At 39.2% G+C, this 18,758-nt stretch overlaps 2 protein-coding genes across 3 annotated transcripts; both read left to right on the top strand.

Moving 5' to 3' along the window:
- Positions 1-830: 830 nt before the first annotated feature.
- vps4b (vacuolar protein sorting 4 homolog B) lies at positions 831-11,151 on the top strand. Of its 2 annotated transcripts, XM_026312747.1 has the most exons (13): positions 831-963; positions 2,054-2,165; positions 2,425-2,525; positions 6,301-6,412; positions 6,716-6,866; positions 7,026-7,084; positions 7,293-7,412; positions 7,544-7,700; positions 7,826-7,974; positions 8,886-8,967; positions 9,052-9,271; positions 9,374-9,514; positions 9,610-11,151. In XM_026312747.1, the coding sequence occupies exons 1-13, from the start codon at positions 943-945 to the stop codon at positions 9,709-9,711; spliced, it is 1,527 nt and encodes a 508-aa protein (XP_026168532.1). In that variant the 5' UTR covers positions 831-942; the 3' UTR covers positions 9,712-11,151. The 2 variants fall into 2 exon arrangements, with proteins under 2 accessions (XP_026168532.1, XP_026168531.1); XM_026312746.1 differs by lacking the exons at positions 831-963; positions 2,054-2,165; positions 2,425-2,525 and adding an exon at positions 5,151-5,375.
- A 1,044-nt stretch (positions 11,152-12,195) lies between these two features.
- On the top strand, positions 12,196-18,170 carry kdsr (3-ketodihydrosphingosine reductase). Its single transcript, XM_026314315.2, has 10 exons — positions 12,196-12,690; positions 13,266-13,355; positions 13,558-13,614; positions 13,752-13,817; positions 13,904-13,999; positions 14,667-14,858; positions 14,973-15,056; positions 15,153-15,236; positions 15,370-15,471; positions 15,550-18,170. Exons 1-10 carry the CDS (start codon positions 12,502-12,504, stop codon positions 15,667-15,669), a joined length of 1,080 nt encoding a protein of 359 aa, XP_026170100.1. The 5' UTR covers positions 12,196-12,501; the 3' UTR covers positions 15,670-18,170.
- Positions 18,171-18,758: the final 588 nt, after the last annotated feature.

Genomic DNA, 18,758 nt, shown 5'->3' with positions numbered 1-18,758 from the left:
ATGCCATGGTCAGTTTTCTATTCCAGTCCAATCGTACCAGCAGCACCTATTTTTATCCGCTGTCTTTTCTACAGAAAACCTATTCTACAAATGTAATGTAGCTATATAGCCGTATATGGTGTTTTGGGCTATTATTTTAATTTAAAAACAAACATGTCATTATGAGACAGAGACCAACTTCCTAAGGCTTTTTATCTGGCTGCCTCTTAGGATTAACGCAAAACAATAAAAAACGGAATAATATAAAGAGAAAGTTTGGTTGTTAAATGAACTAGTAACTATGAAAATTGTGCTTATAGAGGCTTCTATGCTGTGTGTACAGTTTAATTTGTAGAAAGTCTTCTACTATATTTTCATAGATTTGATATGAGCCTTCAGTAAAGTGTCCTGTTTCCTCTTAGAGCCCTAATAAAGCAGGGAAGACCCCACAACTTGGTTTGAGGAGCTTTTTTTAATGGTCTTGGAGTGACCTCTAGTGGAGCAGACAGCCATCACACTAGTCGTTAATTACGTGGATCATATAGTTTTTACTAAGTCTCAGATATTAATGTCATTTGGAACAAAATCTTCTGCACTGTTCTAAAACTAAAAGACTATTTTCTGCCTTATTTTATGCGCCTTGGTGATTAGACTACACCTACTAACACCGATGTATTCTCAATGAAAGCAAATACCGAGCTCAAACAACTCTATTTATTTGGATCTCTGAAACAGTTTGCTTTTGTCTGTAACTGGCACAACAGCAATCCAGCACGGTGACGCACGGGCAGGAGGGTTTCCGTGTCCCAGCATCGTTGCCATTCCTCTGACTGGGCATGTGTCAGCGCTGAGGGAGTGATAAGCAAACAGAAAGTTGCTGTGTGTTGACTACAGGACTAGGTGGATGAAACAACTGGCAGAAATCACGGCGTTTGTGTTGTGTTTATTGTCACAGGACACCGCATGGAGCCAACAACTCTACAGGTAGGATGAATAACTTTCCTTAAAAAAGGGAAAAGTTCCTGTTTGTTTCTGAAGTCGAGTGTATCTTATCGAGTGTATACGCAAACTGACGGCTTTCATTGACAGACAGATAATTATAATTCAGTATTTCTAAAGGTGTCATAAGTTTAGTTTAATGAAAACAACTCCAAATGTTTGTTAGTCTATAGCAGAATAAGCGGTTCTTAGTTTGAATACAGAGGTGTCAACTCCTGCTCTGTAAAAACTGACTGAATCCCAACACTGACTCAAAACAGTGATTCACATCAAGTCCACAGATTCAATGGCGGTCCGTGAAATGAGTCACTCAGTGTTTTAAATAGACAGCGTGGCCAATTGTAGTCTTCTCTCTGCAGTGTGAGTGCCCTTGTAATGTTTGCTTCAGTTTCACCAGCAGCATAGAAATTCTATTTTAATCAAAATAGCAGCTATCTTAAAGGTCCTCGAATGGGGTTTTTGGGGGTCTTAAAGCAATTGGACTAACGTTAATAAGTCATTCTGACTAAGAATTATAAGGGTCATCCTGTTAAGGCAAATGCTAAGTTGACAGTTTAATCCTATTTTAATACTATACAATAGTTAAAATATAATGGAAGGGAGATGTAAGACAGTTGGATATGATAAGCACAAACAAACATCAGATTTTCACTGACCAACCTGAACTGACAATGCAGTTTTGGAGTTATAAGTTAAAAGACTAACATAAATATCAATGCTTATAACGCCTATAAATAAATTCTGTATATTGCCTTTGCACCCAGGAACGTCACACTTACTAGTGGCAACATGTTTTAGGCTCCAGCAGATCCCTGTGACCCTTGTTAGGAATAAGCGGGTATAGATGATTGATGGATGGATGGATGGATGGAAGGATGGATGGATGGATGGATGGATGGATGGATGGATGGATGGATGGATGGATATTGCCTTTGTTTTGGCTGAAATAGATTTGTACAGTTTGTTAGACACTGAAGTGATATGAACTTACTCAGTTTGAGGTTCATACACAGACCTTTATAGAAACACAAAGTATTAGTGAATCTGAATGTTAATGAATTGTCTCCTCTTTCAGAAAGCAATTGCTGTAGCACAAAAGGCATCACAGGAGGACCAGGCTGGCAACTATGAGGAGGCCATCCTTTCCTACCAACATGCTGTCAAGTATTTTCTGCACATTTTAAAACGTATGTCCTCATGGTTGGAAACAAAATGCATTTAATGTCACACCGCACCTACAATAAATTTGCCTTTTTATGTATCCCTAATAGTCTGTACATGGGTGTCCATCACTGTAATTTCCAGAAGAATTAGCATCTACAAGTGAAATTGAATAATTAATCATCATTTTTGTTTCTATGTACATACTGATTACAGTAAAATGACAGTAGCAAAATTTAATAACACTATAGGGTGGTTTTAAATGACTGTTCTTCTTCCCATCAGGTGAACCCCAGGGTAAAGATGGGAACCAGAAGATCAGAGATAAATGTAAACAGTACCTGGACAGAGTGGAAGAACTGCAGGAGTACCTAATGAATAAAGAGGTTATTACAAAAATTACATACAGTGGGTACGGAAAGTATTCAGACCCCTTTAAATTTTTCATTCTTTGTGTCATTGCAACCATTTGCCAAAATCCAAAAAGTTCATTTTATTTCTCATTAATGTACACTCAGCACCCCATCTTGACAGAAAAAAACAGAAATGTAGAAATTTTTGCAAATTTATTAAAAAAGAAAAACTGAAATATCACATGGTCATAAGTATTCAGACCCTTTGCAGTGACACTCATATTTAACTCACATGCTGTCCATTTCTTCTGATCCTCCTTGAGATGGTTCTGCTCCTTCATTGGAGTCCAGCTGTGTTTAATTAAACTGATTGGACTTGATTAGGAAAGGCACACACCTGTCTATATAAGACCTTACAGCTCACAGTGCATGTCAGAGCAAATGAGAATCATGAGGTCCAAGGAACCGCCCAAGGAGCTCAGAGACAGAATTGTGGCAAGGTACAGATCTGGCCAAGGTTACAAAAGAATTTCTGTAGCACTCAAGGTTCCTAAGAGCACAGTGGCCTCCATAATCCTCAAATGGAAAAAGTTTGGGACGACCAGAACTCTTCCTAGACCTGGCCGTCCAGCCAAACTGAGCAATCGTGGGAGAAGAGCCTTGGTGAGAGAGGTAAAGAAGAACCCAAAGATCACTGTGGCTGAGCTCCAGAGATGCAGTAGGGAGATGGGAGAAAGTTCCACAAAGTCAACTATCACTGCAGCCCTCCACTAGTCGGGGCTTTATGGCAGAGTGGCCCGACGGAAGCCTCTCCTCAGTGCAAGACACATGAAAGCCTGCATAGAGTTTGCCAAAAACCACATGAAGGACTCCCAGACTATGAGAAATAAGATTCTCTGGTCTGATGAGACCAAGATTGAACTTTTTGGCATTCATTCTAAGCGGTATGTGTGGAGAAAACCAGGCACTGCTCATCACCTGCCCAATACAATCCCTACAGTGAAACATGGTGGTGGGAGCATCATGTTGTGGGGGTGTTTTTCAGCTGCAGGGACAGGATGACTGGTTGCAATTGAAGGAAAGATGAATGCGGCCAAGTACAGAGATATCCTGGAAGAAAACCTCTTCCAGAGTGCTCAGGACCTCAGACTGGGCCGAAGGTTCACCTTTCAACAGGACAATGACCCCAAGCACACAGCTAAAATAACAAAGTAGAGGCTTCGGAACAACTCTGTGACCGTTCTTGACTGGCCCAGCCAGAGCCCTGACCTAAACCCCATTGAGCATCTCTGGAGAGACCTGAAAATGGCTGCCCACCAACGTTCACCATCCAACCTGACAGAACTGGAGAGGATCTGCATGGAAGAATGGCAGAGGATCCCCAAATCCAGGTGTGAAAAACTTGTTGCATCATTCCCGAGAAGACTCATGGCTGTACTAGCTCAAAAGGGTGCTTCTACTCAATACTGAGCACAGGGTCTGAATACTTATGACCATGTGATATTTCAGTTTTTCTTTTTTAATAAATTTGCAAAAATTTCTACATTTCAGTTTTTTTTCCCGTCAAGATGGGGTGCTGAGTGTACATTAATGAGAAATAATGAACTTTTTTGATTTTGGCAAATGGCTGCAATGACACAAAGAATGAAAAATTTAAAGGGGCCTGAATACTTTCCGTACCCACTGTACACTATATTTGTTGTACAAATATGGACAACATTTTCATGAATATATAATCTGAGAAGTGTGGATATGCTGCTTAATGACTGGACTTTTACTTACTGCTACATTTTCACAAGTTTAAATTTAGTTAAGAACCTGAAAATTATTTGTGATAAAAATGTTTCATGTTAGATTGACACTTAATAGTTCACTCATAGTCTGAGAGTGATTGATTCTGCATTGACTAAAGCATGACTGGATTATTGACTACTGGTGACCTGTCCAGGGTGTATCCCTGCCATTCACCCAAAGAGAGCTGGGATATGATCCAGCAGATCCCTGTGAACCTAAATAAGAATAAGCGGGTATAGATAATGGATGGATGGATGGATTACTGAATGGGACTAAGGACACAGCAGCAGGGTCCAGAGATATCAGGGGGGCCTGTGGAGCTTGCCTGTAAAGAAAAGAAAGAAAGAGAACATTAATGATACATAAAAACAGTCACAAAAAAAGACAAAAACATACAAGAGATGTTCTCAGAAATATTACAAATATGCACAAAGAGATGCTAAATAACTGCAAGGAGATGCAAAATGACTACAAAAGATATACAGGCCACTGACAGCCAAAACAACCAGAAAGAGATACAAAGCTTCATTAAAGAGATTCTCTTTTAGTCTTTCTTCTATGTAGGAGGCCTTTTATGTATCTGTATGCAGGGGCCCATTGTGTTATAATCCATCCATGGAATAAAGAGATGAAGAGAATGAGTTAAACAAATATAAAGATGAACATGAACTGTCACTAATAAAAGAATATCAAAATAGATAAAATTAACAAATAAACGAAAAATATATTCGCAAATGATCAGCAATCTTGTAATTAAGTTAACACCGTTTTTATATAAAGGCAATAAACTGTAAAAACGTAGAAATGCAGGTTCTGGACAGTGACGAGGCTACGTCTTGACGTCATCACATTCCGTGCATGCGAGTATCGACTGTACAATACGGAAGTTTGCTGCTCGGTCGTACTAGGGAGTGATCTAAGCAACGAAAACAAGCCTCGTAAAAACCTCGATTATCGAGTTAACAGTGTTGTTTTAAGGTTCAATTGTAAAGCAGACTGGTTAAAAGTTGTTAACTCACGGAGGCGTTAGATTCACTTCGATTATCGGACAAGTGATCGGCCGTTATGGCTACCAACAATAATTTACAGGTAGGTTAAAGACCAATCCCAGATGGCTAAACGCGAAAATAAGTTAACAAAGTTGTTCATATCTAGGACTAAACTCAAAACAGCACCATTGCTATTTGCAGCTAAAACGTGTGGTCTAGTTTTGTCGGGTGGTGTTCGCTAAAAATGCTTCGGACGATGGAAAATAGCGTAAGGTTGTAACATTAGCTGCTAATTAGCACGATTGGCTAACTTGACTACCCTGGACATGAACCCGGTAGCTAAATTTGTTTAACGTGCGGGAAAAAGAAAACACCAAAAGCCGACACAGTGGCCTGTGTGGTCCCGTCTTATATATAGGTTGTCTTTTTTATTGTTACAGTGAATGCTGTCGTTAATTTTGCCGTTAAACACTAACAGTTAGCTTAGCAACTGTTTACTAGCAAGACCCCTATTGAGATTGACGTTGGTAGCAACCTGGTTTTATTCGGCCTGTGAAAAGATAGCCACTTCCAAAATTAAAAACAAAGAAAAACTGTAATTGTTGTATTTGTTTTTTTTAAGTGCATAACGTTACTGTGCCATAGTTGACGTTAGCCATTTATAGCTGCGATAACCAAAAGGAAGTGAAACAAAGTGCCTTCGAGGTTGGATTCAGACAGTCCTACCTCATTGTGTGTAATGTCATCACAGAGCACACGGGGAGCATTCATATATGCCGATATGATGTTAACGTGCTGGTGACATATAACTACACACTACTATTTCTTTCTTCACTTCATAACTTCCTGCCCTTACGTTTGTCATTTTCTTTCGATGTTTGTGTTGATTGGCCGACATGTTGTGGCGTTTTCATAATTCAAGTGCATTGGTACTGACCTTCTCAGGCCTCCATGTTTTTTCTATCAATGGCAGAACCTACAAGTGCAAACATCACAAATGTTGATCTGTGTTTCTGTTATTTTAGAAAGCTATTGATCTTGCCAGCAAAGCAGCTCAAGAGGATAAAGCTCAGAACTATGAGGAGGCCCTGCGTCTCTACCAGGCTGCTGTTCAGTACTTCCTTCATGTGGTGAAATGTAAGCCATAAGACAGCACCTTGTCTAGGGTATACTGTGTCCTTAGTCATGAAATCTTTCTTGATATGGCTGTGGCCCGTTGTGGGCATGATTCAAAACACTTGTTTTTACCTAAATAAAACACACATTATACTGTAGAATTTCATAGCAACAGTGATGGCAAACAGAACAAAGTAATTCCCTAGAATATTTCTTCCCTAAAATATATCTAAATGTTTAAACTGTGTTGTTTAGCATGCACACTAAAATTGCTAGAAAATCTAATTATTTGTGTAACTGTTTTTATTTTTGTTTTCCTGACAGATGAAGCCCAAGGTGACAAAGCTAAACAGAGTATTCGGGCAAAATGTGCTGAATATTTGGACAGAGCTGAGAAGCTGAAGGAGTATCTAAAGAAGAAAGAAAAAGCTCCTCCCGCTAAGCCTGTCAAAGAGTCCCAGTCTGATGACAAAGGGTGTGTTTATGGGTGGGGCAGTGGGGTGTGTCTGCACATGTCATGCCATTCAGATCAAAATGAAATCAGTTTTCTCCTAATATATAGTTAATATGTGTCACTGGACATTTTGACAATAATAGTGTGTTCTGTTGTCCATAATTTTATTTTTGTGTCCAGGAATGAAAGTGATGAAAGTGAAGATCCAGAGAAAAAAAAGTTTCAGAATCAACTCTCAGGTTTGTACTGCTTGTTGGTATAACTGGAGTTTCTGTTAACTCTGTATGTTTTTTGTTTTTTGTTTTTTTTTTTTCAATTTGTCTTTTTTATCTAAATTGAGTTTTTGTAATAGTTTTGTGTTTATGGTGAATGTTTGATACATGCATCATCAATGTATCAACAATCAATCATTGTTTACACTCATTGGTAATGTGGTATTTTGTCCAGGTGCAATTGTTATGGAGAAACCAAACATCAAATGGAATGATGTTGCTGGATTGGAAGGAGCCAAAGAGGCACTGAAAGAAGCTGTTATACTGCCAATCAAATTCCCCCACCTTTTCACAGGTATAAAATTTCATTTATTCCTTTGCTCTTAAATAACAGAGGCACACGGTGTTTGGAATGTATGCGTCAGAAAGCAGTTGGTAATGTTTTGGTTAGACTGCCATAGACTACATTCTGGCTGTAATTGACAGGAAAGAGAACTCCATGGAGGGGGATCTTGCTCTTTGGACCTCCAGGTACAGGAAAGTCCTATTTGGCTAAAGCTGTTGCCACAGAGGCAAACAACTCAACGTTCTTCTCCATCTCCTCATCTGATCTGGTCTCCAAATGGCTGGGAGAGAGTGAAAAGTGAGTCCTTTTTTTTTTTTTTTTGTCAGCAATCCACAGAAGCGTGGTTTAAACATATAAAGTATACTGCAACAAACAACGCACTCGTATTTCACCACCTGAAAACTTTCCCATTCACTTCACAGGTTGGTGAAGAATCTTTTTACCCTTGCAAGGGAGCACAAGCCTTCTATCATCTTCATTGATGAAATCGACTCCCTGTGTGGTTCAAGAAGTGAGAACGAGAGTGAGGCTGCTCGCCGTATTAAGACAGAGTTCCTGGTTCAGATGCAGGGTAAGTCTGATGAGCTGAGTTTACACCAGCATTAAGCTCATGTTACCTTGACTGGTGGGACAGATGGCAATGGGATTTTAAGGGCAAAACAAGTATTTTGTTTCATAATATGAAATTGCAACTAACTATTATACATAAGTAAATAGAAGGACTTGTGTTGAGACTCAGATACAACAACAAATTAAGTCAAATTTACAAATGGAGTATAGTCTGTTAAACTAACTAAACACAAGTGGGTAGGACAGACTTCCTGCCTTTATTTTATTATTATTAGAGAAAATAGTGTTTGCGATCTAAAATGGCAGTTGAATTGAAAATGGATGTTTATGCACTCAATGCAGGTACCCTTTCAATTTCAGTCACTTCTCTGTATCCTAAATATTCATTAGAAATGTAGTTACAAAGCATGGGTAAGGGTGTCACCACACATACTTGATGTGTGTACATGAGAAATTTATAGCTGCCGTAGCTGGGTGACTTAAGTCCTGTGACAGGCAAACTTTGTCTTCTGGGTTGTACAGGATTTGTTTGAGTTGTCTCAAATTCTCTGTTCTTCTTCACTTACTGCTAACTGAGGCGTGAACAGTTTAAATCAGCAGAGTCCCATGAGGCAGAAAACTTCTGCTGCAGCACTCCAAATACAATCATACTTTACATCATATTAATTCTGAGCACTCCCCCAAACAGATGTGAGAGTAGATACACTCTTTGAAAAATGACATCACTGTTCAGATGTTGCATGTTGTTTTTGTTTTTTTGTTTTTTTTTTTTTAATCCACAAAGATCAGTGAATTAATGAAAATGGAATTATAGTCCTTTCCTCCAGCTGTTATGGTATAAAGGGGTACTGATTTTGTTGAGAAAAGCATGTAATTCCAAGTGGGCCTGTCCCTTGGTTTGTTGTTTTGCAGGTGTGGGAAATGACAATGATGGCGTGTTGGTACTTGGAGCAACAAACATCCCATGGACCTTAGATTCAGCCATCAGAAGAAGGTAATTGTTATTACTTGGTGAAAGTTGTTAGTAACCATGTTGTCATTCACATGGGCTCACTGTACGCCAAAAATACTTGTTCAGATTTGAGAAGAGGATCTACATCCCTCTGCCTGAAGAGCACGCCCGCTCCTTCATGTTCAAACTCCACCTGGGCTCGACCCCTAACAGTCTCTCTGACTCTGACTTTGTCACTCTGGGGAAGAAGACAGAGGGATACTCGGGAGCAGATATCAGTATCATTGTCAGAGACGCTCTAATGCAGCCTGTTCGAAAGGTCCAGTCAGCAACCCACTTCAAACGGGTATGTCCTTTTAAAGTGCTGCATTGTGGTTTATGATTCAATGTAATGTGCTATAGCTAATTGTCTCTTTTATGTCTTTTGTTATATTTTGAATTAAATAAGGTACGAGGAGCTTCAAGAACTGACCCCAAACTTACTGTAGAGGACCTCCTGACTCCTTGCTCACCTGGCGATCCCAACGCAATAGAAATGACATGGATGGAGGTTCCCGGGGAGAAGTTATTGGAACCTGTAGTAAGCATGGTAAGAATGTAAAAATACTAGATGCTAAAAAGAAATACTAAATCCATATTACAGCCCACACCGTCATTTTATATAATATTTATTCCTCTTTTCAGCCTGACATGTTGAGGTCTTTGACCAACACAAAGCCAACAGTCAACGAACAAGATCTGGACAAACTGAAAAAATTCACAGAGGACTTTGGACAAGAAGGTTAGGTAGGATAATTGAGTCAAGCCAAACCAAAGCAAAGGAATCGTGATTGTCTCTCTTTACTGTCCCTGTCTCTCTTTTTTTTTTTTTGTCTCTGTCGGCTCCTAACCATTGACAAGACCTGGTTGTTTATTATAACTGGGAAAGATTACAGCTGTGTTCTGCCAACCAGATCAACACACAAATGGTGGAAGACCTAGTTCTATTTGATATTCACTGTTGCCCAAAGAAGATTAAACACCTTCCATCTGCAGCTGATAAAAGAATCAAAATGATCTTGGGAATTTATAGTTATTTAACTTATGAATTAAAGAGTAAAGGTATTGACCAGCAGAATACCCGAGCAACTGAGGGAAACTAACAGCAGGGATTGATCGTCGGTAATCATGATAATTTATTTAAAGTTAGCTCCAATGTTCTTATTTTCTAGTCAGAATACAGATCACTAAACTAATAAAACAGCCCATATGTATACTCTATTTTCTATTATAAAAAAAAACAAGCATTTTATAGTGTATACTGTACTTTGTGGAATGTATAAATTTTGGGCTGGTGAAGTGGGACATGAGTTCATAGAATTTGTCATGTTGAAATAGTCAGTCATGTCATTCCTGTCTCAAGGAGGTCTATATTATAGAGCTTTGAGACAGAGATATTCAGGATGACAGCTGCGTTAGGGCCTGTGTCAAGTTTGGATTATCTATACAAATGACAGCTGAATTTGTTTACTCATTTGTCATTTGAATTCAACACGGCTGTTAGGGTGGATCGCCAGTGGTGCTGGACCAGCATTGTTTGATCAGTTTTCAAGGACCCATTGGCATCGAATTGCTTTGTCACTCAGCTCATTTTTTTTTTTAATTTTCACAACGTACTGTACATATTTTTCATACCTATCCACAGGCTTTGCTGATTATCCTAATGTAAACTGCAAAAAACTAAGCCTTATACTAAGATTTAAATTGAATTTTGATATAAAAAAAAAAACACTGAGGTATTAAAGTTGGACCCTGATGGCTCAGGTGGAGAGATCATATTGTATATTTTACAACATAAGATTGTATCTCGAAGCATGAACTATTTGTAGCCATATGTGGCAGTGTGGACTATGTGCCTTCTAGAAAAGCCGCAAGATCCTTTTTTATTTGTTTATTTCTCAGTTGAAAATACTGCTCATATATTGAGTGCTTTGTCACTACAACTAAGAAATGTATACTACTTGCACATTTCATGTAAACTCGTTTAGAGACTGTACAACTGTACTCTTGCTTCTAAGATGTGCAGACTGTCTCTTTTGAGTTTCAATGGGAAGCATGTCTTATTTTACTGTAAATGTCCATACATATAGCAACTCTTGAGCCTTTTCTTTGTGTAGGTCACCCATGCATACATTTTCTGTGTTTTCTCTTCAGTAATGTAAATAAAAGTTACCTATGTCAATAAGAGTTGTTGATTTTTGGTAACAAATTAATTACCATATTACAGCTTTTGTTATTTTATTGTTATTATTGCAAATGTTGGTTAATTAATAAATGTTTCATTATTTAAAATTGATCCTAATTGATCCTACATACTGGACACCAGATATGTTGACGGAGAGGAGAAAGTAAAAAAAAAAAAAAAAAAAAGAATCCTACACTTCAATGGTTGTATGAAGCAGAGGTATGTAGCCAGCTGAAATGCATAGATATATACATTTAAAGGCCAAATAATATGCTGCTGTCCGTTACAGAAATACTTCAGTGACCACCACTTAAGAGAGGCAACATCTAGCCTCCTAAAGCATGTATGATTATGAAGGCAGGAGGTCTGTCCACAGCAATAATAACACACTGAATTTATAACTTTCCAGCTGTTTTGTTCACATATCACAACTGCCTTGACAGTGAACTTGGTCACCTCGGTAAACATTTCAAAAATATTTACAATGATGTTACACTTGGTAATAATTGAAAGATAGAACTTTTGGAATTTTGGAAATAAAGAGTGAATACAAAAATAGATAAATGCAATGCATACTAAATAGCCAATACAATGTTGGAAGGCTATACAATTATTTGTGGTGAGATCTTCATATTTTGCTCATTTTCACTTTGACCATATTTATATACAGTGTACACGGTATGGGAGATAGTTCCGCAGTTTGAACAGTTTTCTGATAAACCAATTTTACAGCTGTGTAGGGCCAAGAAATGCCTTAGAGCTGCACGTATATGGAAACACTGCCAATTGCATTAACTTTGTAAAGATGTTCTGGTAATGTAACAGAAACCTCTGCTGCTGTTAGATCAGACCAGTCCTGTCAATCTTCTAATGACAGCTGCAGACATCTGGAGAAGTCACATGACTCAGTATTTCAATTATTACAAAACATATATAACAACTCTGTAATCATGACTGAAACGGATACGACGAATGAGGAAGCAGAGCATTGCATTGTGGGAGATGTTGTTAATACAGTCAAGCTGCGTTGGGATTCCTGTGAAACACATTGGCTTTTGAGAACTACAAGTACCAAGTACTGTCGTTAGGCGTTCGTTTACTCTGCACAGTTCGATTTGTTTTGGTTTACGCAGACTGTGCTTTGTCACGGGGAGCCAAGGTCCGCCGCGGCACTAAAAGCTGACCCTTAAATATCTTTGACTCACTGCCAAACCATCGAACAACTCCTCCTCCGAGCTCTGTGTTTCGTCACCCCTCTTCCAGCGCCGCCGCCTGCCTCGCAGAGCCGTTATCGGACCCCAGAATCTGGCCTGCTAGTTAGCGAACAAGCTAACGATCGCCAGATTTCACCCATGTCCTCTGAAGAAAGCTTGAGCTCCACGATCACAGATTGGCTTTTCATCAACTCCTGGTGGCTCCTTCTTCCCTTCATCATGCTTCTTGTAGTTGCCGCCTTCATTGTTGCCTTTGTGTTGCTGTTATATATGATATCGCCCCTTATTAGCCCCAAACCTCTGAAACTGAACGGGGCCCACGTCGTGGTGAGTGTGCCAGTGCTAACGGTCCTCCGCTAGTTAGTCCGGTAGTCTCATTTGTATGAGGTTAGCTTCACAGCTAACTGTGCGATATAAACTAACGCTAGCTGCCTTAATGTGTCAGAGCTGGGTAATATACAATCAAATGCATTAGTGAATATCTATCGTTAGTCGCTATTGTTTGACAGAAAAGATATTTTTCTGGGAGTTATGACGCGGGACACGCCCACGTAGCTAAGGAGCGAACTAACTCATGTTCTAGTTGGTTTAAGGACTGACAGTATTTGCCTGAGCTTTATCACTCCGCTTCATTATTATAACCTCTAGACATGTTGCATTAAAATGCTTTATTTTGAATTAGGACTATCTGATAAACAGTCAGGTCTGTGCAGTTTTGCTCATGTCACTTCATTATGCACATTTAGTAGTAACACCATAGCAGAACTGACTTGCACATAAAATCTATGAACGTTTTACAGACATGACTGCATTTCCAGTTTACCTGCCACTGCAGCCTCCAAGTTGCAGGTCAGCTATTGGACCTTTGGGTTTATGATCTCCTGACTCTTTTGAACTTTCAGGTGACAGGAGGCTCAAGTGGAATTGGGAAGTGCATCGCGATCGAGTGCTACAGGCAAGGAGCGTTCATCACTCTGGTGGCACGAGATGAGGTCAGAACAAAACCACGTTTAACCAGCGCTTTCTGCTTAGCCTAGTCCCAGCCTGGTTGTCTTTATAGCCAGGTGAAAAACGTGCTCCAACCATGTGCAAAAAAATAGCTGCATTTTGTGTTTTGACAGTGAAACGTCATGACATTCATCAGTGTTTTCACAATGTTTTAGTAAGAGATTAAACATGTACTTTTTCTCTTAGACTAAGTTGCTTCAAGCAAAAAAAGAGGTGGAGAAATTTGCCATTAATGACAAGCAGGTATGGGTTTATTTGAGTAGAAGGTGGCACCATCAGACATTGTTTTAAAGCACCTGTCATGTGCTATATATGTGTTTATATAGCCGATGCCATTTAACTTAAGGTTTCATAAGACTGTGTACAATTTCTTAATTCAGGTGGTGCTCTGCATATCGGTGGATGTTTCCAGTGATTATAATCAGGTGGAAAGTGTGATAAAACAGGTAATGTTACCTTCTCAGCACAGTGGGACATCTCCTCTAATAATTTATTGTTAAAATATTAAAGTGACTTTTTTGCTGTTGTGCAGGCTCAAGAAAAGCTGGGACCTGTTGATATGCTTGTGAACTGTGCTGGAACATCTGTTTCTGGAAAGTTTGAGGAAGTGGAGGTGGACCGTTTTAAAGTGAGTATCTAGGAGCACAACCAAGACTCTGCCATTGACGCAGTCATGGTCAAAAGTCACTAGGCTACTGTGAACAGATGTTATCATTTGCTAATATTTACAGCAGGGCAAGAGAGTCTGGGGAAAAAAAGAGGTGGTTGTTTCATGGTTATAGCATGCCTGGTTTTAAGCTTGTGTGTGTAAGGCCATATATTTCTAAATTAGAATTGGAGTAATACCTAAAACATGTTTTCTGGAATATTTCCTGTCAAGCAGGGGCATGTGATAAAATGACATACTAGATAACTTCATGTGACAATATAGAAACTAACCTTGCACAAAACTTCAAGGTAGATTTGCACCAGGAGCACAGATTAGCTCTTTAAGAATGGGTTTTATGCATTAAGGCAAAGGCAAATTTATTTGTATAGCACCATTCATACACTATGCAATTCAAAGTGCTTTACAAGGCATATAATTACATTAAAAGCATTGAAAAGAGCATTTAAAAACAAAGACATTTAACATTAAGTACCTACAAGGAAAAAAGGTTTGATTAATGGGTGAGTGTTTTTTTTGTTACTGTTAAAGGACATTAAGAAATGCCTAATATTTCATACAAATTACAGTCTGTTATTTATTATGATATGATAATCTAATAACCTTGGCCTTTTTTTTTTTTCAATAGAAACTGATGGAAGTGAACTACCTGGGCAGTGTTTATCCAACTCGGGCCGTCATAACCACCATGAAGGAACGCAGAATGGGCCGCATCATGTTTGTGTCCTCCCAAGCTGGCCAGATTGGCCTGTTTGGATACACTGCATACTCCCCATCCAAGTTTGCCCTGCGAGGCTTGGCAGAGTCACTGCAGATGGAGGTGAGTTTCTTTTTTTTCTTTTTTTTTTTTTGTTTCCTTGCGCTTGAATGCATCTTTTTGCAGCAGTTCAAAGTCAACTTCACAATGGTCAGTGTTATTGTTCTTCTGCTCCAGATAAAGCCGTACAACATCTATGTGACCGTGGCCTACCCGCCAGACACAGACACTCCAGGATTGGCTGAGGAAAATAAGACAAAGGTGAACATCTCTTTAACAAAATAAATAGAATCTTAATTTGTTTTCCATTTCCATTTATTTAAACCTTTTTATTTCTCTTCCAATTTTCTCTTCCAGCCTCTAGAGACCAAATTAATCTCTGAAACATCTGGCGTTTGTCAACCAGAGCAAGTGGCCAAAATTGTTGTGCGAGATGCAGTAGTAAGAAATTCAGTTCACTTTCCAATGACCAGCCACATTTATTGCCCAGCTTTAAATATTACATAAATGATTTTGAAGTAAAGTAGATAATCTGTTGTAAATCTGGCTTCCTGTTTGTCTTTTGCTCTCACAGCAGGGGAACTTCAACAGTTCCGTGGGACCTGATGGTTACATGCTCTCTGCCCTCACCTGTGGAATGTCACCTGTCACGTCCATCACAGAAGCTCTCCAGCAGGTACAGCCATGTACAAAGATACTGTATTCCTCTAGACTGTTGTTAGTAGTGTAACCTCCCGTTTTGTCTTCTGTGCAGATTATTACCATGGGGTTATTTCGGACCATCGCCCTCTTCTACCTGGGGAGTTTTGACAGCATTGTACGCCGCTGCATGATTCAGAGGGAGCAGTCAAAATCAGCTGACAAGAGGGAGTAACAGCAGCCTTACCTTATTCACATCGCAACGCCCCTGTCTCCACACGCATCCTATCCCCTCTCCAGCTGTACAAGTGCACAACCATAGGTGGGGGAAAAGGCAGTTTTGAGTGCATTTTTGATATCAAGGGCGATACTCACTCTTTGCTTTTCCAGTGACACAGCTCTTCCGTAGACTTCACAGCCAGTTTCATTTTCAAGTCCTTTCAAAGCATTCAAGTAACATTTCAGTTTAATATGTCTACCTGCTTTTTTCTCTGGGAGCAGCCTTACTTTAGGGTATGAGGGCAGACTAAACATCCCACAGCCTGATGTTTTAAGTGGCTAGGCTTTGTGAACAACTTATATTTTAGATATCAGGCCTTCCTGCCTCTGCTTGCACAGAGTTGTTTTTTTTTTTTTTGTTTGTTTGTTTTTTTTTCCGTCACAAAGAGAAATAGTAACACATAGCCTGTCTGACCGGTTGTGCCAAATATGGCTTGAAATTCCTTCCCACCAGAGGCTATAATTGAAACCAGAATACTAACTTTCACCTTTTGTCGTATTGTTGCATGTACGTCTAGTTTTACCTTGTAAGAATTTACAGGTTTCATTATGTAAATCCCATTTCCTATACCTTTTTGTACCACAAGGCTTTGCAGGCAAAGCACCTTCCTTTTTGAATGAATAACCTCTGTGTTTGAAACCAGTTGTGACCCTCAGTGTTTTGTTGCTGTGGGATGTTTTGTTGTGATACAACAGCACTCTAGAGTGATATCACAGAGAGAGAGAGAGAGACAGCATTTGATGTTCGACTTTTTTTTTTTTTGCTACTACTTGCAAAAACAGAATTTCCTGAAAATAATAATCAAAAATTTTAGAAACAGTGTTGAGGCATGGAATTTGCAGTGAATTGTGTGCATGAATGTGTGTATGTGTCTGTTTGCTGTGACTGAGCCATCCCCAGGGGAGTGGACAGAAAAGCCATTCGATTTTTATTGTCTCTGGAATAAATAACGCCAAATTGTTTTCTCATCATCCCAGCTTATTTCATTGAGGAAGGAAAGCAGGTACTACGGGTTGAAGCCATGAAGTCAAAAGTTGGGGATAAAGCCACCAGCAGGGGTGATTTCACTTTCCACCGGTGCAGTTCAGTAACCCATTTGTCCTTAAGTATGTGAAAAGAAGCGTATCATTTTTACATGCAGTTTTATGTGTCAGTGCACATATTCAGCTACCCCAGTCAAGATCGAAGTGGGATCCATAATCTGTCGGGGTGGCGTGTAAGTCAGGGCAGGGCAAGACTCGCTGGTTCAAGTCATGTCCCTGTAGGTCTAGTGAGCATGCTAGAGATTTGTCTTACATGAAGTCCAAAATAGAGGGTCTAGCAGCGAAGTGCGATCCTTGTCCCTCTGATTTTGACCTGCTGTCACTATCATGCACAGCTGGGACTTTGTAACTCACTAAACAAAAATATCGACCCCCCCCCAACCCCAACCGATTTCTGCTGAGCTTTGAAAATCTTTTATTTACTCTGTGACTTTCTTATTGTTTTTGCATACAGAGCCAGAAAAACTACATTAACTCTAGCAAGTCTTCCTTTGGGCCATCACAAACAGGGAGAATGTACTTTAATACTAAGGATACAAATCAGAACATAGGAATATTATTTTTAAAAACACCAATATTTGAATGCCAAAACACGTGAAGACAATTTATGTAGATGCAATGCATTGATTTGAGATTTATTTCAATTTTGCTGCTCTATTGATCTTAGTTTGTAAAAGCTGCGGAGCAGTGTGGGGACCCATTCTAAGCCTTAAGACGCGACTACTGATGAAAGCTAATGCTATAAGAATGGACCTGTCCGCAGAAAACTGTGGATTAACCCACGTTGTTTACCAGTTCATTTAATATGAATTTGTAGTGTAAAATTACAGCTGTTGTTGTGTATTTTGTCAATTCCAATCTTTGTATATGACAAAAAGAAGCCTTACTGGAATCCAAGATATGAAAGTGAGAATGCATGACTCATGTTTGATGATGTTCTCATTTGATATTGGTTAAAGGCATAGTGTCCTGCACTTAAGAGCATTTCATTATTGTACTTTTATTGTTTTCAAAGGTTCTGTTTTACCTTGAGGTAGCAACACGTAGTTGACGGAACATGTAGCCCATATAAAAGCATTTTGATTTAACACCTTTAAGCTATGCAAATGGAGCCTATGGTTACAATATGGTTAAACATATAGTTAAGATTTGAGTTCTGTAAGAGTCACGATAGTTTCCCCCTAGTTAAGGTGTCGTCATCAGATAATAATTGAGGTAACATATTGAACGTCAAAATGATAATACATTCTTTTGTTTCCTTGTTCTTTTCTTGCTTTTCACTTTTTTTCTGCCAAAAAACTTAACACCTTCACCTTGTGTGCCATTGAAAGAAAATGTGAGAAGTGGAACGTTTCTTTGTCTTATTTTCTTACGTGATAAACTAAATAAATACCTGTGAGGCAAAAAACAAAATTGCATTCCTTAGTCTTCATCCTTTTGTTTTAGGTGTTGGTGGAGGTTTGAGGCCCAAGATGTCTTGTCACTTCTTACGTTGCATTGTAGCTAAAGACCTCTAGGCAATTACAGTTAAATCCAAAGTTGGGAGTTAAAGCGTAATGTTTGAGGAGATGAGATTTTATCATCCATAAGGGGACTTTCCACAGCTGCAGCTCTCCCAGCTTTGAGGAATACAAACCCTTTGTCCTGTCAGAGAATAAAAGGACACACAGGATAGAAGATGCTGGAAGAGACTGGAGACGGGATCAAAGAACAGAGGAAAAGTGTGTGTATAGCTACGTTTTATTATTATTTTGTACTACAAGGTTGGATCTCCATCCACAAGGGGGTGGCTGAACCACATCAAAGCAGCCCCTCAGCAGAGTGTTATGGCTCAATGCTCTTCATGAATTAACCAGGATCTTCTAAGAGCTGTTCCTGTACGACCCTGCATCAGCAGTGAAATGAAGGTTATCTCTGTATATTTTTGTAGATAGAGCCGCCCGGATTTCAGTCACAAAGTTGATGTTTTAACCATGTAATCAAGAGAATATAAGGTATGAA

This window comes from Mastacembelus armatus, chromosome 17 (genome assembly GCF_900324485.2).
Source record: "Mastacembelus armatus chromosome 17, fMasArm1.2, whole genome shotgun sequence".
NCBI lineage: Eukaryota > Metazoa > Chordata > Actinopteri > Synbranchiformes > Mastacembelidae > Mastacembelus > Mastacembelus armatus.
This window is presented reverse-complemented; position numbering and strand designations above follow the sequence as displayed.

What these genes read in the sequence shown, in the direction of transcription:
- vps4b (XM_026312747.1), top strand. Translation starts at nt 943, where the DNA reads ATGGAGCCAACAACTCTACAG. An exon ending in TCCCAGTCTGATGACAAAGG is followed by an intron (nt 6,867 to 7,025) that starts GTGTGTTTATGG and finishes TTTTGTGTCCAG; the next exon opens with GAATGAAAGTGATGAAAGTG. An exon ending in CAGCAACCCACTTCAAACGG is followed by an intron (nt 9,272 to 9,373) that starts GTATGTCCTTTT and finishes GAATTAAATAAG; the next exon opens with GTACGAGGAGCTTCAAGAAC.
- kdsr (XM_026314315.2), top strand. Translation starts at nt 12,502, where the DNA reads ATGTCCTCTGAAGAAAGCTTGAGCTCCACGATCACAGATTGGCTTTTC. An exon ending in TTGCCATTAATGACAAGCAG is followed by an intron (nt 13,615 to 13,751) that starts GTATGGGTTTAT and finishes TTCTTAATTCAG; the next exon opens with GTGGTGCTCTGCATATCGGT. An exon ending in CAGAGTCACTGCAGATGGAG is followed by an intron (nt 14,859 to 14,972) that starts GTGAGTTTCTTT and finishes CTTCTGCTCCAG; the next exon opens with ATAAAGCCGTACAACATCTA.